General features: G+C 35.7%; 1 protein-coding gene across 1 annotated transcript in view; it reads left to right on the forward strand.

Moving 5' to 3' along the window:
- The window catches only part of KDM4C (lysine demethylase 4C), a 261,718-nt gene that overhangs the window by 179,546 nt on the left and 63,062 nt on the right, over positions 1-19,110 (forward strand). Inside the window, exons 16-17 of the mRNA XM_074166872.1 lie at positions 4,182-4,237; positions 7,356-7,464. Coding sequence (XP_074022973.1) covers positions 4,182-4,237; positions 7,356-7,464 — 165 coding nt within the window. The remainder of the gene's footprint in view (positions 1-4,181; positions 4,238-7,355; positions 7,465-19,110) is intronic.

Raw genomic sequence — 19,110 nt, forward strand, 5'->3', positions numbered from 1 at the left:
GTTGTCCATAAGAATAACCATTATATGACTTACTATATATCCCTCTGCTATGGCTTGGCTGAACTCCGTTGCCTTGCTGTGTCAAACAGCTTCCTGTCTCATACAGAATGCTATTGCTGATGAAGTAAGTATGCAAATATGGAAGTGTGAAAACTGCTTTGTGTATCATTACTGTCAATATGACTTTGAATTCTGGCAGTGTAAAAAATACTCAAAGACAACCAAATGCATTCATTTTAAAATACAAATGAGTGTGAACAGGCTTGGGTTTTGTGTGGTATTTATTCATGCAACAGTAATTAATATGCAGCTATGCCTGAGTAGCGGCATATCATTCCAAAAAAAGGTGATCTATCTTTTGGATATATGTACCAAAGGAAGCACGGTTAATTCACATTGACTTCAGGCTTTTGCTGCAGTCTCTAGCAGTGGCTGAAACAGAGAAATGAAAAATAAATCACATTAGGAATGCTGGTTGCAAAATGCAGTTTCATTGTAAGCAAAGAGAAGTGTTTAGTCTAGAAACTGTGGATATGATGTGTATTGTTATGAAAAAAAATGCATTGTCTCCACAAAAAGGCTAAAAGATGAAGTGAAAGTTAGCGTGCTAAACCTTGCAAATTATATGGAGATGTCTTACTTTATAGAGACACCGGAAGAGAGTTTTCTTTTGTAATTCTAGAATGTTATGGAGATTTTTTAAGCAGGTGAGTAATTTAAAGTGGTCTAAGATTTAATTTAGATAATTGTAAAATAATATGCTTAAGAAATTATTATGTAATGCAAATACAAATGATAAAATTACTCGTTTAAAGGATTTGCAAAGTAATAGCAAGTCAGAGATCGGACATATTCTAAGGTGATGCTCTGCAATGAAGTCTGTTCCTATCCTGATTTTTACACACAGGCTAACAGCAGACACGCATGGATGCACAAACACTTTCTCTTTGAGAACATGGGTAATACTTGCTACTGTACGTATGATTTCGCTGCCATCCGTGGCAGGTATACCTGTATTAGGAATATTAATCTTTCTAAATATCAGGTCCCCCAGGTTTTCATTCCTTGCAGTATGTTGAAACTGGAGGTAAATTAACACCCATGTTGCATGGATATAGGACAATACAGGCAATGAGTTAGACAATGCAGACATGATTTACAAAATGGGCTTTAAGACTGTGGTCCTTCCCACCCAGGGCTGCTATGAACACTGGTGAAATTTTCTAGTTCATACAGGCATAAGTATGCACTGTCCAGGCATAAATAAGGCACTATCCAGGAGACAGTGAACAGTTACTACCCACCACCACTGTCTACTCACCAACGATTTGTATATGTGGTTTTTGAGAAGGGATTAAATTTGGTTCCTATAGGTTCTGCATGGGGGAAACCTTTTTCTAGCTGTTAATGAGGATGTTTACTGCCACCTTCTCTTTTCTTCTGGGCTGCATTTTTTTTCCCTTTCTCTTCCCCCCCTCCCTACCCAACCTGCCTTTTTTTACAGTGGTTAAGAGAAAGTAAACGTTCAGAAGAAATTTGTTGGCAACATCTTCTTATATATTTTAGCTTAATTTATTTGTGGAACTTCTTTAGGGCCTTGGACTTTCTCTCTAGTTGCATCAATAAGTTACACGGTAGATGATTAGATCTCAGGTTTTCCTTAAAAGTAAAAAAAATACCTATTAGAAGCAGGAAAAGTCCATCATTATACAAGTGATGAAGTTCGAAGTAAGCTGGCATAAGAATATCAAAGCTTATAAAATAGGGGCAAACCCACTACAAAACGGAGAAACAGTCAGTTAAAGGATATTTACGGCAAATATGAAGGAAGTGCCTCAATTAAAAAAAAAAATAAAAAAATGTGAGGGATCCACAGGCTGGGGATCTCTGCCCACCCCCCACCTCCCCCCACTCCGGCACCTGCCTAGATTTCTGTTGAGTCAGACTCATGTTCTCTTCCCCAGTCTGCAGATGTTATTCTACATTATAAGCTTCACAGTCTTACAAAACTGCGAATGAGTTGGGGATCAGATCTTCAAGAAGTCCTGCGTGGCTCCTTTTTTAGGAGATCATGGTATTTGCCTCTTTTTGAATGGCGGTTCCAATTTAAATATATTTTCTATGCCGCGTGTCTCATTTATTTGGTTACTCTCATGTGGTCATGGAGTTGTGTGCCCTTGTATTTTTACTGGTTTTATCTCGCACCTCCAACTGTCACATATAAAACTGACAGGTTGGACCCATTCTGTTGGTCTGTGCCTCACTATGGTTGTGGCCAAGCCCTCTTTCTAAAGATATCAACACTGATAGCAGAAAAGATGACCCATTCCCTCAGGGTGTCCAGATCACTCAAAGGAGTAGATGAAGAAATAGATCTTTCTGCTCCTGATTTGTAAGCAGGATTCTAAGGTGAATCAGATTGAAGAGGATGTGGTGCAGAGGATTACTCTTGTTGTGCTAAGGTAGTCCTCAGGATTCCCAGGTAGGTTTAAAGATCTGCAGACTGTTTCACACTGTAGTGTTCACATGTAAGTGCTTGTCTTTGAGAACTGAATGCCAATTAGAAGCAAATTTCCCATGACTGTAGTGGTACTTTACTGGAAACTAACTTCAATGCCTATTAACTGATTAGTGGAATTTTTGTTGTATTATTTCAGAATAATTTCAGTATGGTGAATTAAGGTGTATAAAGCCTTAGTAATGTCATTCCTTAGCATCTAGTTTAGGAAAGTCTTTATCTCGTGTCTGTGTAGTTCAGTAAATTTTCCAAGTGATGTTTTTTTGAAACCAAAATAGAGTCAGGATAAGAAAGGTAGCAATGGTTCTTCGCCTAGCTTGAGAATATACCTGTCTAGATGGCAGCACCTTATTATCCTAATTGCATCCAAAGAAGGGCAATAGGCAGAAGGAAAATGTGAAGATGGTTTGAATCACCTTGGAGAGTAGTCAAGGGAATTTAATATATATAACTTGGCAAAAAATACACCAAGAGGTCACGGTATGATAAGAATCTACAAATATTTGGAAGATAATTGTGTGATTATTAATTAGGGGTGATTATGTGTAGTGGTTGAACAGCATCACAAAGGGTAATGATTTGAAATTAAAACATGAGGTGGCACATTAAACTGAATTTGGTATGTGAATCCAGAATGGCATGAAGTGTTAACTTGATCTCTCTTTGACAGAGAAGTTTTCCGGCTTGTTTGTTTTTGCCCTGCAAGGGCAACTTAAATTTAGAGGTTCAAGAGGCAAACTCTCTTTCTGAGTATAGGTATACAGTCACAGGATATCTTGACTTAATTTTGTGCGTTTGGCTCTTTATAGAGACCAGAAAAATGGAGGCAGGAAGAAAAATAACCATCATTGGAAACACCTCCTTATCTATTCCTGTGAAGGGACATGGAAAAAAAAAAGAAAAAAAAAGAAAAAAAAAAGGGAAAAGATAGATTCAGGAAAGGAGGAGACTGAAGAGAGAGAGAGAAGGGTTGTAAAGAGAGAGCAGGGTTGGAAAGTAGAAAAGCCTGTTTGTCTCTTCAAAGGCACAGTTTTAAGCAGAGGTAGGAAAAGCCCTATTTGTTTGGCATATTATCTGGGAACCAATGAAATATGCCTTGCTGAGTGCCCTGAAAGCAGATGGAGTTGTACTGAAGACCAAGGCAATGAAGGTGTACTGCAGCAAAGGGAACTCTTGCAAAAAGCATAACCTGCCCCATATTCTGGAGGTATACAAATTTGAGAACTGTCAGGAGCAAGCAGGTTTTGGAAGTACTTGAGTTGAATCAATGACTGGTAAATCAGTTTCTTGGTAACCTCTATTAAACTAATTATGTGTCATTTTACTTTGTTTTACCTTAGTAAGCTGCATGGCAATTCTAGCCTTTCTGTGGCAGTACTGATTAAATGTCTTTGTATTTGGTATCACTGTCAAAGTGATTCTGTCACTTTGTTTAAGAGTAATACTTAAAATTTTTTTCTCTTTAGGTCTTTTGAGTTGTTTTTCTTTTTGCTATTGTATTCCTGTATTTTTCCTGTAATGAAATGCAATGCTTATAAGTGGCAGGTTGTAACCCAGTAATTAATTACATTAGTAATTTACATATCCTTAAGATCAGCTGAATAAACCTGATTTGTAATCAGTCAATAAAGCTCACTTTTTTCTACACTATTTTTATTTTTAGGAATGTTGTCTCTGCAATTTGAGAGGTGGTGCATTAAAGCAAACTACTGACAATAAGTAAGTAATATATACTTCGGGTTTGTCTGTGCTTGTTTTAAACTTTATTCCCAATCCATTCCCATTTTTAAACCTAATTACTTGACAGTGTTCCTTTAAGCTGAATCATTGCAGAATTGAAATTATTCCTGTTGAAATGTGCCATTGGCATTTTGTGAAATAGTTAGATGCTAAAATGTGCATTTGTTTTAGTATTTGCATACACTGACTTGTTCCAAATTCTATTCTGCTGGCCTTTATGTAAAGAAAGTAAATGAGAGCTCATTTGTCATTGTTTGCATGGGCAAGTCTTATCAAACAGCAAAGTGTATTTTCTTCTTTGGTCCTGAAAATTTGGTATTACACATTACATTTGAACTTCTAGAAACAGTATTTTTAATTAATTAATTTGAATCACATTAAAATAATTTTTGATTTTGAAGTGTTTTTTTTAAAATATACTTCTGTCATACTCTTTCAAAAATAGTGTTGTTGCTGACATCATGCTATTAACAGCATGAGTATTTTTCTCTGTATTTGGATGACAGAACACTATGGCAAGTAACCCTAACAGATAAAATGGAAAATGTTGAGCTTAATATTTTTTCAAGCCCAATAGTGGAACAGTCTTTATGCATTTTGAATCTTCTCATAATTGATTAAATTATTTTAGTAACTTAGCATATGATGTATATCTCTTTCTTTAATCCTTTGGAATGCAGTGGTAAGAGATGATCTAACTACAACATTCTCTTCTACTTACCAGGCAAGAATTTATTTATCAATTTTATATGACCAATTTATGCAATTGGTCGCATAACACTTGTAAATTGTCCAGTTAGGAGAAGGTTTTACGTGAAACTTACAGGCCAGATCTTACCTTCAGAAGGCATTAAAACTGTAACCAGTTTAATGGAGATTTTGACCAAGACATGAAAATACGCAGCTGCTTTTTAGTTCTGTTAAGTTTGCTACTTTCTTTTCTTACCAAAAAAAATAGAAAAATTACAAAAGTGTTATGCCAGTAGAAGTTGTCATGCTCTTTTGATATTTACTGCTGATAGATTGCATGTTGTGTCTTTGAAAATATGTATGTCTTTTTTGTAGATTAATTAAAGTGTTTTAGAAAAGTTTCATAAGAAACTGAAATCCACAGCGGTTTGCAGAAAATGACTTTTTCTGCATAACTATACCTGAAGTCTTTGGTTTTGCATTATATCCCTCTGTAGGTTACTGTTATGGATTTATGAAATAAGAGTTCTATAAAAGTAATTCAACTCTTGTTTTCTGTTTCTGTAACACCTTACTGTTGCTACGCATTGTTGAGTCATTCATCTATCTTTCAGCATTAGTTATCAGTCCGAACTTTTGAGTTTTTGGAAGAATGTTTTCTGGTTATATATTTTTTTTTTTCTCCAACAAGTGTAAAATCCAACATGTGCATTCCCTTCCCTCCATCTTTCCCTCTCATATACTGATTAGAGATGTATATGATAAGAATTACCTAGATTTAAAAGCTAACGAATCAAACATGGTGCGGGGAGGGTGGTGGTGGGTAACAAATTGCCATATTGGAGAGCTGAGATTCCTTCTTTTCAGCTGAACACAGCAATTGTTTTGAGTCCTGTTGGGTTGAGAGGTGTCAGAGTATAAAGGTTTGAGTGAGGATTTATGGAAGAGGCATTTTATTTATAGCATTTCTGTCTCATAAAGCTTAGATGGTAAGACAATGTAGTTTTGCAGGCAGGCAGCAATGAAAAGAAAAAGGGTGTTACTAAAAGTTAGAAAGTCTCAAAGCAAGCCTGTTTTCTGGAAGTTAGAACATAAACAAAACTGTCACCATAATAAGATGATAGATCTACAAGCTTTACCTGCTTTCATTTGGGCTGAACTGTATAACTTGCTAATTGATATGTCATCCTTACATATAGCTCTTATTTCACACTTTCGCCAATACAACTTTAAAGTCACATGACAGCAATTTGTTTAGTCTCTATATATCATATTATACTTTTCCAGATATTTTTGTCAAAGATGAGTTATTGAAATAGCACCACACTAGTGCAGGGAAGAGAAATTATTTCCATTCTGCTGCATCACCTTCTATCTCTTTTAGCTGCAGCCTGCATTTGTGTTAATCTGCTAAGATGCTCATGTAATGTGTGTCTTTGGAGGTGTACAGAAAGTGGAGTGAGGATGGCATTCAGGGCTTCAAAAAAGCAAATATTGTAAAGAGAAAAAATGTGCAATGAATGACTGAGAATACAGCAAATATGAGTCAAGGAATGAAAATGTTTCCCTTTCTTCAGATTTACTAGTTGTCTATCCCAAAAAGGATTTTAGCAGTAGTCTCAAAGTCTACTCTTGGTTAATAAAAATATCATTAGCTTCTCTTTTACTTCATATAATATGCAATTTTAATATTAGTATCAGACTTCTTTAGTTTCATGTAGCCTTTCTTATTTTGAGATTTATGTATTGAACCAGCATTTAGAGAATATAGCAGTGCTTTCTGATGAGTATAGGAGGTACATAGCATCATCTGGACATGTCGGACGTATTTCCTGAAGTTGCACATGTCCTAGGCACTTGACAGGTGCTTTCACTGCTAAAGGGGATCCAGTTCATGTTGGGCATTACAGTGATAGCCTGACCAATTTGCTACTTCTTTGCCTTCGTTTCTGTAAACAGAAGGTATTGATAATGTACTTTGTTTTACGGTTCAATAGATGTATGACTGATTGTGATCATGTGTGTTGCCTAGGAATAGTTATTCAGGTCTGACTAATGTTAGTCCAAAATGCTGTAGGTGATAAATCGCACATAAATCAAATAGCGTGGTCTTTTACATATGCACCCTGATAGCACAACTACAAAACCTTTGCACTTAATAAATTGTACATCAAAGATGATTAAAAAAATGTTGCAATAAAACCCCAGGCTGAAATTATGTTTACACAAATTATGTGTTGTAAGGTTTTTAAAATATTTTTCCAAGAAGCTCAGGAAATCCCAATAAGGAAGTGTCTAGAGATGGTTGCCTTTTAGGAAAAAACACACAGCAGGTAACAAAACACCTTAAACACTTGTATATCTATGGGTTTTTTTGGTGGTATTCTTGACTTGCCACTTTTCACAGGTGGGCACACGTAATGTGTGCAATTGCCATCCCAGAAGTCAGATTTGGTAATGTCACAGAACGTACCCCGATAGACACTGGCAGAATACCTTTGCAAAGATTAAAATTGGTGAGTAGTATATTCATATATGCTTCATATATTCTTTGCTATTAAGTTTTTCCAATATTTGAAATGTATTAAAAATCTGAATTGTGGTGATTATTGCCAGGTACAGAGCAGTAAACTATGCTTAAGGTAAGGAATAAATTTACAGGGTTTTATCAAGATGGGCTTTTTTACATATAATGGCAATTCATTAACACTGTCTCAATTCATTAACCACTGCCTTTGTTTTTTTACTAAAAGAAGTTTGAACCTGCCCTCCCCCAAAAGAAGAATAACAAACTTGACCAGTGTCAACTGTGAAAGTTTCAGTTTTGGAACTGTATTGGTGATGAAAGTGTTGAAACCCAAACAGACTGGGAGTATCACAGAGTACATGTTTGTGAGGTCTTTTTATTATGTATTTTTGCCTCAAGGAACTATTTATGAAAGTAAAAGGATGTATGATCTGTTTGTTACGTAGTATTTCTACCATCTGGGTGTTGAAAAATGTACACAAAACAGATCACACATTACATTGGATGAAAAAAATCCCTTTTCATGAGGAATTTCAAACGCTGGTGGAAAACATAAATAACATAAAAGCATAAATAACATAATAAAAAACATAAAAAGGCATCAGCTACTACCAGTTGCACCCTGTGTTACATCTAGAATAACAGTGTCATTCAAGAAGGTTGATGTACACAAACAAAAGATACGCATAAGTGCAATGTAACAGTATTTTCTGTGATGTGTTACATGTGTTAATTTGTCAGCATGTGCATTACTGTGATGTCATCTGATAGAAAGTGATTAGTGGCCCATTCAAAATCTTAAGGAAAGATACCATCAGTTTTCTGGGTCAGCCCCACGCTATTTTCAAAGTGGTTCTTGATCTACCTGACCTTATACATGCTCATTTTGAATTATTCATCTTTTAATTACATCTTGATTTCATTTAATTCATTATTTTTTGTGTTTGTAACTGTATTTCTAAATGTGGAGATGGAATTTAGACTAGTTTAAATGGAGATAGCCTGTCCTTCAAATGGTAATCTATTCTAAATTTTTGGTCAAAGTTTTTAAATTTTGTTTTTCACATGTCCTTTTAAAAATAGCATAAAACACATTTCTAAAGAGAATATGTAACTTATTATAAAAAAATAAAACCTGTAGAAGGACTGAGAATTAATTTAACATGTTCAGTCCTAGTTTTTTAGGATCTTAAACAGTCAGTGACATGTGTCTTGTTGGAATTTGTTAATTGTTTAATTTACCATTCTCTGGGCTGTCCGTGACTTGAACTGTATAAGAAAAATAGGAGCCTTTTGGAGAAGGCTTGAATTAGTTTTAAATTATTGATTATGAAGGTATGGAGCCAAAATTCATGAAGTTACATGGTTTACAGTTCCTAGGTCATTTCTGCTGAATATAAAGCAATTATGTTAATCAGTTATTTATAACTGAGAGCTTTTGGTTCTATTCTTTTATTCAGTTGATAGATGATTGCTAGTCCTTAGTGCTTTTTCAGTTCTTGAAGCCTCCTTCAATGTGAAATGACACTGAAGCACTACAGATTATATTAAACCGTATATACTCTTTTGGTCTCCTGTGAGTCCCTGAATGTTTAGAAATATAGTACTTGCTTTCCTTAATGCTGTTTTTTAAAGTAAAAGAGTTTGTATACTTGAGTGGAATGAATGTTGTGATGAAGGAACTCAGCTGAATACAATAAAAATGAGAGGCAGGGTACTTTATAACAGCCATAAATGCAGTATTGCTGCAGGTAGTGGACAGCCTTACTGTGAGAGAAGGAATCACTGTAATCCTGGTTTGGCTCATTTAACCTTTCTTTTCCAAGACTTAGTTTCTGACATTGAATTTATAATGAAATAGCTAGGCTTGTACTAATTTAAGGGAAGCAGGCAGTTTGACCATTTCAAAAGGCTCTGTAATGATTTAGTGTCAATAGACCAATAAAATGCTGCTGCTTGGGTAAAAGAGCAGAGAGAAATCTGCTCTAAAATGACCAGCAGTCTCTGCTTTTACATTTTGGCTTTTGTTGCAAATAAGTTTCTGTATCTGATCATTTTACTCCACTGTCTTTCACAGTGAATATCCTAGCTAAACTGTGTCTCCTGAATAACATCATAGTATTCTGTATTTAAAAAAAAATAATTAAAAAATAGATATGATATGATATTATATAGAAAATATGGATACATCATATTTTCTCTGAAGCACTCTGTATTATATACTTTCTGTAAATTATTTCTCTTGTTTCTTGAAACATGAGGTTCCTACTTCTCTAAAGAGGTTACTGTCATTAACCTTGTGTATTTTTGCCACATCATTCTCAAATCAAATGTGGTCCTTATTTTAATTTTCCCTTTCTGACTGTTGATGCTGCAGAATAAGAATTATGCTCTTGTACCTGCTAACACTGGGATCTTTGCCTTGGGGGAACCCCAGGAATTATATCCAAATTAATTCTCTTTCTTTCTTCAGGAATTCCTGTCACTTCTTCCCCCACCTTGGCCCCAGTTCCATTCTTGCCTTTCATTCCTCTCCATTGTCATATACTCTATACTTTGGAGTAGAGAGCTGATACCACCTGTCTTGCTGTTAACTTCTGTAAAAGCATACTGAGTGGTTCACACTTCGATGTTAGCTCTGGGAATCTGCGAGCAATTGATTTGGACCAGTCTTCCCCTTTGAAGTTGTAGGAATCACCTATAATGATCTTCAGTGGCCAGTTCCTGCTTCACAGCTATCTGGCTTGTTAGGTTAAGGATAATTTTGTTCATCAGTCTCCATCATTCAAAGCCAGATAACGTTCATTGTGTAAGCAAAGGCAAGTTTTGTACATATTCTGTTGATATTGAGCCTTCATAAGCTCAATAATACATTAAAAAAAAACCAAAAACAAACCAAACATTTTTGGGCCTATCTTTATAATGCTGTTTATGTTTAAGCATCGGATAGCTAATAAATGTGAGCTGTCCTACTATGCCATCTCTGCTTTATAAAATTTGGGGTGTGTTTTGTTGAATTTTTTTAAATGAGCGGAAAACAATAGAAAACAAATATAAAAGAATAGATGACATTCTAGCGTGCAGCCAAACCAGAACTAGATCTTACAATGTACGAGCAAATAGTTCTAATTGTTTTAAACATTTATCTTTCTGTCCCCTTCCTCCCCCTTCCTCCATCCCCTTCTCCTTTCTTCCTTCTCCGCCTTCACGTCTCTCTCTGAAATGGTAAGAAACCCAAATAAGCAGAACATCTACCGATTTCAGAGATCTGTAGAGGCTGAGCTGGCACTTTCTTTATTGTAGCAACTATAAAGGAATATCACAGGAAATAAAAAGTCAATGTTTTATTTTTGACAAATTAAATAACATCTGTGCAAACATGAACATATTGGTAGCCTGTTTTTAATTGCTTAGCTAGTATGTATACTGATTGCTGTTAAATAGTTTTAATTCACTAGACATTTCGGGTTGGAATCAGTGTGTATCCTATCAATCTTTCCATTATTAAATATGTGGTATATACTAATTTCTTCCAAAGTAAAAATCAATATTTGTATTATGCTTACAATAGCTCATAGCCTTAAAATTGTTTTATGCAACTGTGACATATTTGCAACTTAGTGGGTCTTTATGGAATGCCAAAATGTTTTCGTATTTCCCTAGCTTTTTTCAATAGGTTATGTGCTATGTTCCATCCTTGCTGAAAATTTACATGACAGTGAAATGTTCATTAAAAATTAATTCTTTTGAAAATTATTCCTTAATGCTGGTGCATGAAAACAGTCAAAATCAATACTAATAGAAAATTTCATACTTTGTCTTTCATAGGGGAATGTGAAAGAAAAAAATGTGGTACGTTCTGGGTTAAAATAAAACAGGTTATATCATCACTTACATTTTAGGGGTGTACATCCATGATATTTATAGACCCTAGTTGACTTTTTGAAAACAAGAGGCCTCCCAGGCAACCTTAGTGTAGAGGGCATCCCACAAAGATGCTATAGCCTATAGTTTCTCCACTTTACCTCTCTGTGACTGTACCTTTTCTCTTTTTTTAAAACTTATGTGAATGGGAAAATGAGGTTGTCCTGGTATCTGATGTCAGAGAGTCAGACTTTATTTTAGATTCAGCCTGGGTAGTCACATCCGTCAGACACTTGGAGTCCCAGTAGTCATGTGGAATGACAATTTGTGGTAATTAAGCTAGGAAACAAGGAATTCAGATGTTTATGCACAGTTCTAAAATGAAATGGCTGGATTGATATACCTTACCATGTCACATATTTTAAAACAATGTTTTACATAAACTACAGTATGCTAGCTGCTTTGTAGACACTTAGTTCAGATGGTTTCTGTTCCAGTGGTCTCCAAATTTAACAGACATATAAGAAAGCTTAAAGAGACAGGAAATAAAAACCTTAAATACTGCTTAATCACAGTGAAAATGTTAGGAGCAGATAAAAGGGAGGCAAAGTTGGTGAGAAGTGATGGTATGGAGGGGTACCACATGACATTTGTCTAAAAACATATGCAGAGTGTCAGCTGGTGACAATTTGGAATAAGTGTATGATTTGGAGGAAAAGTTTTGCCATGAATGAGTGTGGTGTGTCAGCTGCCATCCCAACACAGTTTTACAGCATCTAACAGTTTACCCAAAGCAGATAAGGCTTAGGTTTCTAGCTGAGTTTGGCTTTACTTATTTCATTTATTTATTTTATTTTTGTCTTGTTCCATTTGTCCTTAATTCTCCAAGAGAAGCTTAGGTGTAAACTCCTGCTTCTGAAAACCTGTTTGCCTTGACTATTTACATGTATGAGGCTTTGGGTCATAGAAAACAAACTGTGGATTCCTGCTTGTGTCAAACTCAATGATAAAATTTTATTTTAGTTTGGGAAGGGAAAAGCTTTTCCCCAAGTAGCTAGATAGTCTTTGTTTTCAAAAGAGTGTTAATTACTCAGCTCTAATTATAAATATGACCTCTAGCTGCATGAAAAGGTCTCTCGAGATGAAAAAATTAGACTGACCTCTCAAACATAAACTTGGCCTTTAAAGGAAAAAATAAGTACTCACTTGTCTGTCATTCTATTTTAATAAAACATAGGACTTAAAAATAGAATTAAATAGAAACTCTTACTATTATATGGCCAAGGAATCCAAGCCAACAGGGAATATTGACCCTAGTGTCATTTACCCAGTGAGACATGTGATTTCTAATGAGCAGTAGGAATTGTAAATGAGTGTTTAAATGCTTCATCTGTTACAAAAGAAATATTTAAACAGAATTATTTGCATCTGGTCCTAAACCTATATATTTAAGATGTCATCTCTAAAATCATGTTTTGAATAGAATACATATCAACTCAGTTGCAAAATACATTATCTGCTTCTGATATTTTTGGTGTTCTAAAATGCTTGAAGATTGGATTGACTTTGTCCTAACAGACAGTCACTGCAATGGTGTACTGAAACATGCACATAATATGCCTTTGTTTCTTTATCTGTAGCATTTCCTATTATTTTTACATTTGAAATCCTATTTCTCCAACAAAATAGAGGTAGAAAATGAGTTTTGGAATAGCTGAAGTTGCCCTGAAGCTTTTGATGACCTCGAATTTGTATTTGACAAGTGAACCGAGTATAAGCACAAGTGTACTCTGAGTGAGGAACATTATTTTGAAAGAAAATTTACACTGTGATGATGACTGATCTACAAGCCTTTCAGTATCTAGCTGAAGCCATAAAGTTCTTTTTAGAAGCCTATACACTTTAAAATTTGCACCTGAAGGCAAATAATAGTGGGCTTGAAAGCCAAAGATTATAGTTTTGAAAGGTACATCAATTCTGAAAATACAGAGGTTTCTCTGCGGTATGCCACTGAAGAATGGAATCAAAGCAAAAATGTGTATGAGCTTTTAAAAGAACGAGCAAATATTCTCCTGCCTGTCATTCTATTTTAATGATGGATGAAACCTAAAAAAGAATTAAAGACATTTGAGGACACTGCTCATCTTCTGTGTTCTAATTTGTAATGAAATGCATTTGTTAAACTACAGTGGGGCAGTAGAACTACTGCAGCTGTGTTTGTGAAAGAGTAAAGAAACACTTGTAATGATGTATTCCAGTGTTGCTATGCATTTCTGGTAATACAAAGAGGTATTGATTACTTTTCAACATTTCCAAAAATATTGCTGGAAGGACAATTGAGGAGAATCATTATAACATACATAAATTCATGCACTAACTAGCTCATTGCGCTCATTCACAGGCAATGAGAGCAAAATAGACAGAAATCTTGAGACAGGTTTTAAAACATTTCCAATTGTTTTAAAACTGTTAATGAAATAGCTTTAAATAGCACATTTTTTAACTTAAAAAAATGTTCAACTAAAAATTATACAATAGTCGATTACTGCAATACATGATTCATTAAAAAAATTACTGACTTGTAATCATGTACAAAATACAATTTAGTGTATATGCTTTAGTCACAGTGTTCATAAGATTTTTAATATGTATGTTAGAAGAATGTACACTGCTGCCTGCATAGTACTTACTGTCAGAATAATTTGCTACGTTGAGCAGATCCTATTGCAAACTGTCAAATTTGTATCTTGCAGTGGTACCATACTATAAAGTCTTACAAAAAATATGGAAAATGTTAGATATGTGTGACTGTAAATAATGTTTGAAGACGTGGACATGTCTGTAAGAATCAAAGCCGAGTGTTAAAAATGTTAACTAGTCCTCTGAAATTCTTACTTGCAGAGAGGACTTTATGCTCAAGAAAATGGATTTTTCCTATAAAAATCCTTAGAAATATTTCAAGTTCTGAATGATTAATAGTCCGTAATAAGATGCGTAGGTCTGATAGAGTCAGGTCTATGTTTTGAAGTTCGTATCAGACTATGCAATATGTGTTTGTGTATAAGTGAGATTATGTGTGTGGTTTTCTTGTGTCCGCACACAAATGGACAGTAATGCTCTGAGCTCTAATAGTTTGATGACAGCACAAAGTAGTATCTGAATAACATGAGGATCATGAGTTATCTAAATGGTTTTACTTGACATCAGGAAAAAAAGATTTTTTTATAACATTCTAAATCTAAAAAAAAATTATAAAACTGCTGAATTTATTTACTTTTCTTTTGACTTACATTTATTTAGTTCTCCTGATAAAGCTTTCAGAAGTGCTTATATGATTTAAAGATCAGAGTCTACTTGCAAATATGATTTGAGTATTTGGGTACAGTAATACCAGATGGTATTGAACCTGATCTTCTCTTGCAGTAGAAGGGACTTTGTTCCCCCAGTCCCTGCCTTGAAGTTCAGGGACTTGAGAGATGTGGGAAGAGTGAAAACTGAGGCAAAAAAAGTTGTTGAGTTCCCCATGTTGGTTACCATTAGTTCTGTCTTATTTATTGGGGGAGTGGGTACATTTTCTTTAATCTTCCTTTTCTGACCAACATATCCATATAAGCCCTTCTTACTATTCTTTACATCACTTGCCAAAACCAGCTCCCACTCTGCCTTTACTTTCCAGATCCTATCCCTACATATCTGGGTAGCACCCCTATATTCTTGCTGGGATATGTATCCCTGGTTCCACTGTCAGTGCATTTCCCTGCTTATGCTTCAGTTTGACCAGGAGGTCCTTACTCAGCTATGCTGGTGTCCCGCCCTCCTTGCCTGATTGTTTACACATGGGAACTGAGATCTCTCATGGTCTAAGAAAAGTGTCCTTAAAGAGCTGCCAGCTCTGTTCTTCTACTTTATCCCCAGAGGGCGGTTTCCCAGGAGCTCCCATGCTGTAATAACCTAGACACGTGGAAGTTCACTCTCCTGAAATTCAAGATCTTGACTTTACTCTTCACCTGGCCCATATCCCTCAAGACTGTGAATTCCACGAGGGCATGATAACTTCAACCCAGGCTGCCACTGATCTTGCCCTCTGTAATTAGTTCATCTGTGTTGGTAAGCAACCAGTCCAGTAATGCTTCTCCTCTGGTTAGGCTGTATATCACTTGGATTAAGAAATTATCCTCAGTGCTCTCCAAGAGCCTCCTGGACTGCTTACAGTTTGCTGTGCTGCTTTTCCAGCAGATGTCAGGGTGACTGAAGTTCCCCAGCTGGATCAGAGCCTGCAAGTGTGATACTTCCTGTAGTTGAAGTAAGAACACTTCATCAACAGGGTCCTCTTGCTTGGGTGGCAGGTGGTAAGCACCAACCATGATGTTTCCTTTGTTGACTTCAATTTTTACCCATAAGCTCTTAACCTGTTCATCACTGTTTTTCCAAGACAGATCTGTGCATTTAATCTGTTATTATACATAGGGGCAACCCCTCCACCCCTCCTTCCTTGCTTGTCCCTTCTGAACAGTTTATCGCCTTTGCTTGCAGTGCTCCAGTCATGGATGTTGTCCCACCAGATTTCAGTGATTAGATCATAGCTTTCCAGGTGCAGTGTTGCTTTCAGCTCCTCCTACTTGCTACTTATGCTACATGCTGTTTTATGGATTTAGTGTGTTTTAAGGACAGAATGATAAATAATTGCTAAATTAATTATTTGGACATAATTGAAAATAGTTGGAAACTCAGTTCAATGAGAATGTTTAGCTTTCAGAGATTGAGTTTGGATTTTTGATACTTTAAGCCACTTTTTTCTGTCACTCTGTTTTGAAATTCTGTGTCGCAAGGCATTGCTGTGGTGATTCTTGGAACATTATTGTCAGAGCTGTTCCCTGAAGAGAAAAAGGTCCAATGCAGGTTATAGGCTTGAGAACCTGTCTACATGAGCAGATACTAGTTTTCCTTTAGGAAGCTGACTGCTATTTGAAGTAATATTTGTAAGGATCTGCTGAAGAAAGTAGTAAGTTGACTTGAGCAGCAAATTCTGGGGACTTGAAGTAACTCAAACTAATGTTCATTTTAAAGACTAAAGAATGATTGCTGATCTACTGCCAGCGATTACCTTTTTCTGTGAGTTGAAGTAGCTCTCTGTGAGCTTTCTGTATATGCAGTTTCCATGAAAAAGGATGAGGTATCTGCTTTAGATAAGTTTTATTGTTAGAAAACCAGCACATTATTTTAGGGACTGGTGATTTGTCCTCCCTTTGTTTACAGTGTGCTCTTTTAAAAGACATTTATTTCATCCTGCTGTTTTGTTTTGCATCCTGTTGTTAGTGAAAAAAGGTATGGTCTCTTAGATAGCCACAGCTTGAACTATAGATGAGTGTTCTAAATTGCCCAAATGACAGAGAACAACATTTTGTCACTGGAGGAGTGGCATATTTTCTGCTATATACATTGTAGTGTGAGATCGTTTGCTAGGCGCGTTCAGTATGTTTAACTGTGTGGTCTTCGGGAATGGCTGGATGTTGTTTTCATTACCAGCAAGCATTACATCTGTCTTGTCAGCTCTGAACTTAAGCAGCTTACTTATTCCTTGCCCCTTATCACAGCAGGGCACTTGGCAAGCTGAAAGACTAGACTGTCCAAGTCTGACAAATATAAGTCATAAAGCGATGTCAACGTTGTAATGATGGCACTGCAGCCTACATCATCTTCCAGTTTCTCCAGTAACCTATATGTTACAGAGTGACACTGTATGACAGTAAGTTCTCTTGGTGGACAACCAGTTACTGTCTGTTTTTTCAGCAGAGAAGGTGGGTTTTCCAAAAGTGCCATAACAAAATCACACATAAATCAGTGTAACGTTCATAAAATGAGTAATTAGTATGTTAACTTCATATTGCATAGAATGTAATGTTGTGAAACTGGGCAGATGTATGGGTATATGAACACAAATAGAGACTGTGGAAAATATCCTAAACTAAATTTGAAAAATTATATATTCCTCTGCTTTTTGGACATTTGAGCAATAGTAGGAGATGTGTTCTTGTGCGAGTTCAACTGAACAGGGCTGTAAATAAAGAAGCCATTGCAAATAGAATCTTTGTTTTGAAGACCTAGTTATCCTGGGGAAGACACTCGTGAACCTTTTGTCCTTTGCATGGTGTCTCGTGTTTGTAATCCCTTTAATGGAATTATAGCTCTCTGCCTTATCTTTTAATGTTAAGGCAATATCTTAGCCACAGAAATGATGACTGGAGGGAGTGGAACAAATAGAAGAATTATTCTTATTTCCTGATTCTGTATGATACTCAGCTAACCATCTGGTCTATAGCTTGTTGGTTTTCTTCTGCAATATTAAATATCAATTCCTTAATGACACAGGAACTAGAGTCTTGCAGCTAGGCACCACTTACATGATTTTGGAGAACTTCCAGATCTCTTCCAAGTAATAAGGCTTGACTTAGATTGCAGATGTCCTTTGGTTGGGAGTCTTTTGCTTTTAGACCATCATGTAAAAGTATATCTATCCTTGTGAAAGGTCTTTTCTTTTTATAACTGAACTCTCTTTCCTGGCTATTTAATTTTGCTCCTATAACACAACTTGCAGTGTAGACTTATCCTAGTCAGAGCTGCCTATAATGTACATTTTGCGATTCAGCATCATAGTTTTAAGACATCCCACCTATCTGAAAAATACTGTGGTCACTGTGAAAGTTGCCTTTGAGATAACGATCATATGAGTTTCTTTTACCCTTAGGAATTTTCTGTTTGCAATAATCCCATCTACTTCTTTAACTAGTCACGGTAGAAATTATCTCATTATAGCAAGTAGAAATCGGATAGCTTTTAAATAGAAATTGAAAATTTACAGCTCTCTGCTGAATGTGCCTTGTTAAGTTAATGGGAAACTTACGCTTATAGGAACTAAAAGTTTACTGAATGTGTCACAGAAAAAATCTGCTATCCCTTAGTTTTACTTTGAGTGTTCATTTTCCCACATGTAAGCTCAAAGATTCATAGTTGCACTGCTTTTACATGCATATAAATGTACATGCACACACATATTCCTATACATATACAGTTAATATTGGCTTTTAGAATAAGGGAAGCTTAAGAAAATCAAATTCCTTTGATTCCATTTCTCCAGCTCACACAGAGGGGGAAGTAACTATTTGATATATATTGGCATTATTCTTTGTATTTCTTTCGGAAACTTAACAAAGTATATGAAGCTAGAAAGATTTCACTCATGCCATTTAATTTCAAGATTTTTATTTCCCCCAACCCACTCCGATCAGGTTAGGGATCAGAGCTGTCCTAACCTTCCATTCTGTTTTAAAACCTGTCATCATAAAGTCATTTATATAATGTACTTCAAACTTCTGCCTTCAGGATTCGAAACTCTTTTTGTTCATCTGAGAAATGTGATTCTCCATTTGTAAAAGGCAGAAGGGCTTTATTCACTTGCTATCAATTCCACAAATTTGCTGTGTCTGGAAAAATGCACAAAAAGCTATTCAATAGCTCAGCTGGTTTTATACATTTTAACATGAATATGCAGCACAGCATTCATGCTATATATGTTATGTGTCTTTTGGATTCCTGCTCTTCGGAAGTATTGTAGGTTTTATTGGAACATATTAATCTCTTTGATATACCAATATGGATTATTATTTTTTTTTAATTAGAGAACATATGACTGTGACACTAATCATAAATGGACGCTTGTTTTACTTGAATGGTTGTTTCCAAAGTTAATGACAGCAGCAGAGATAAGACAGCC

This window comes from Numenius arquata, chromosome Z (assembly GCF_964106895.1).
Source record: "Numenius arquata chromosome Z, bNumArq3.hap1.1, whole genome shotgun sequence".
In the NCBI taxonomy this organism is placed as follows: Eukaryota; Metazoa; Chordata; class Aves; order Charadriiformes; family Scolopacidae; genus Numenius; species Numenius arquata.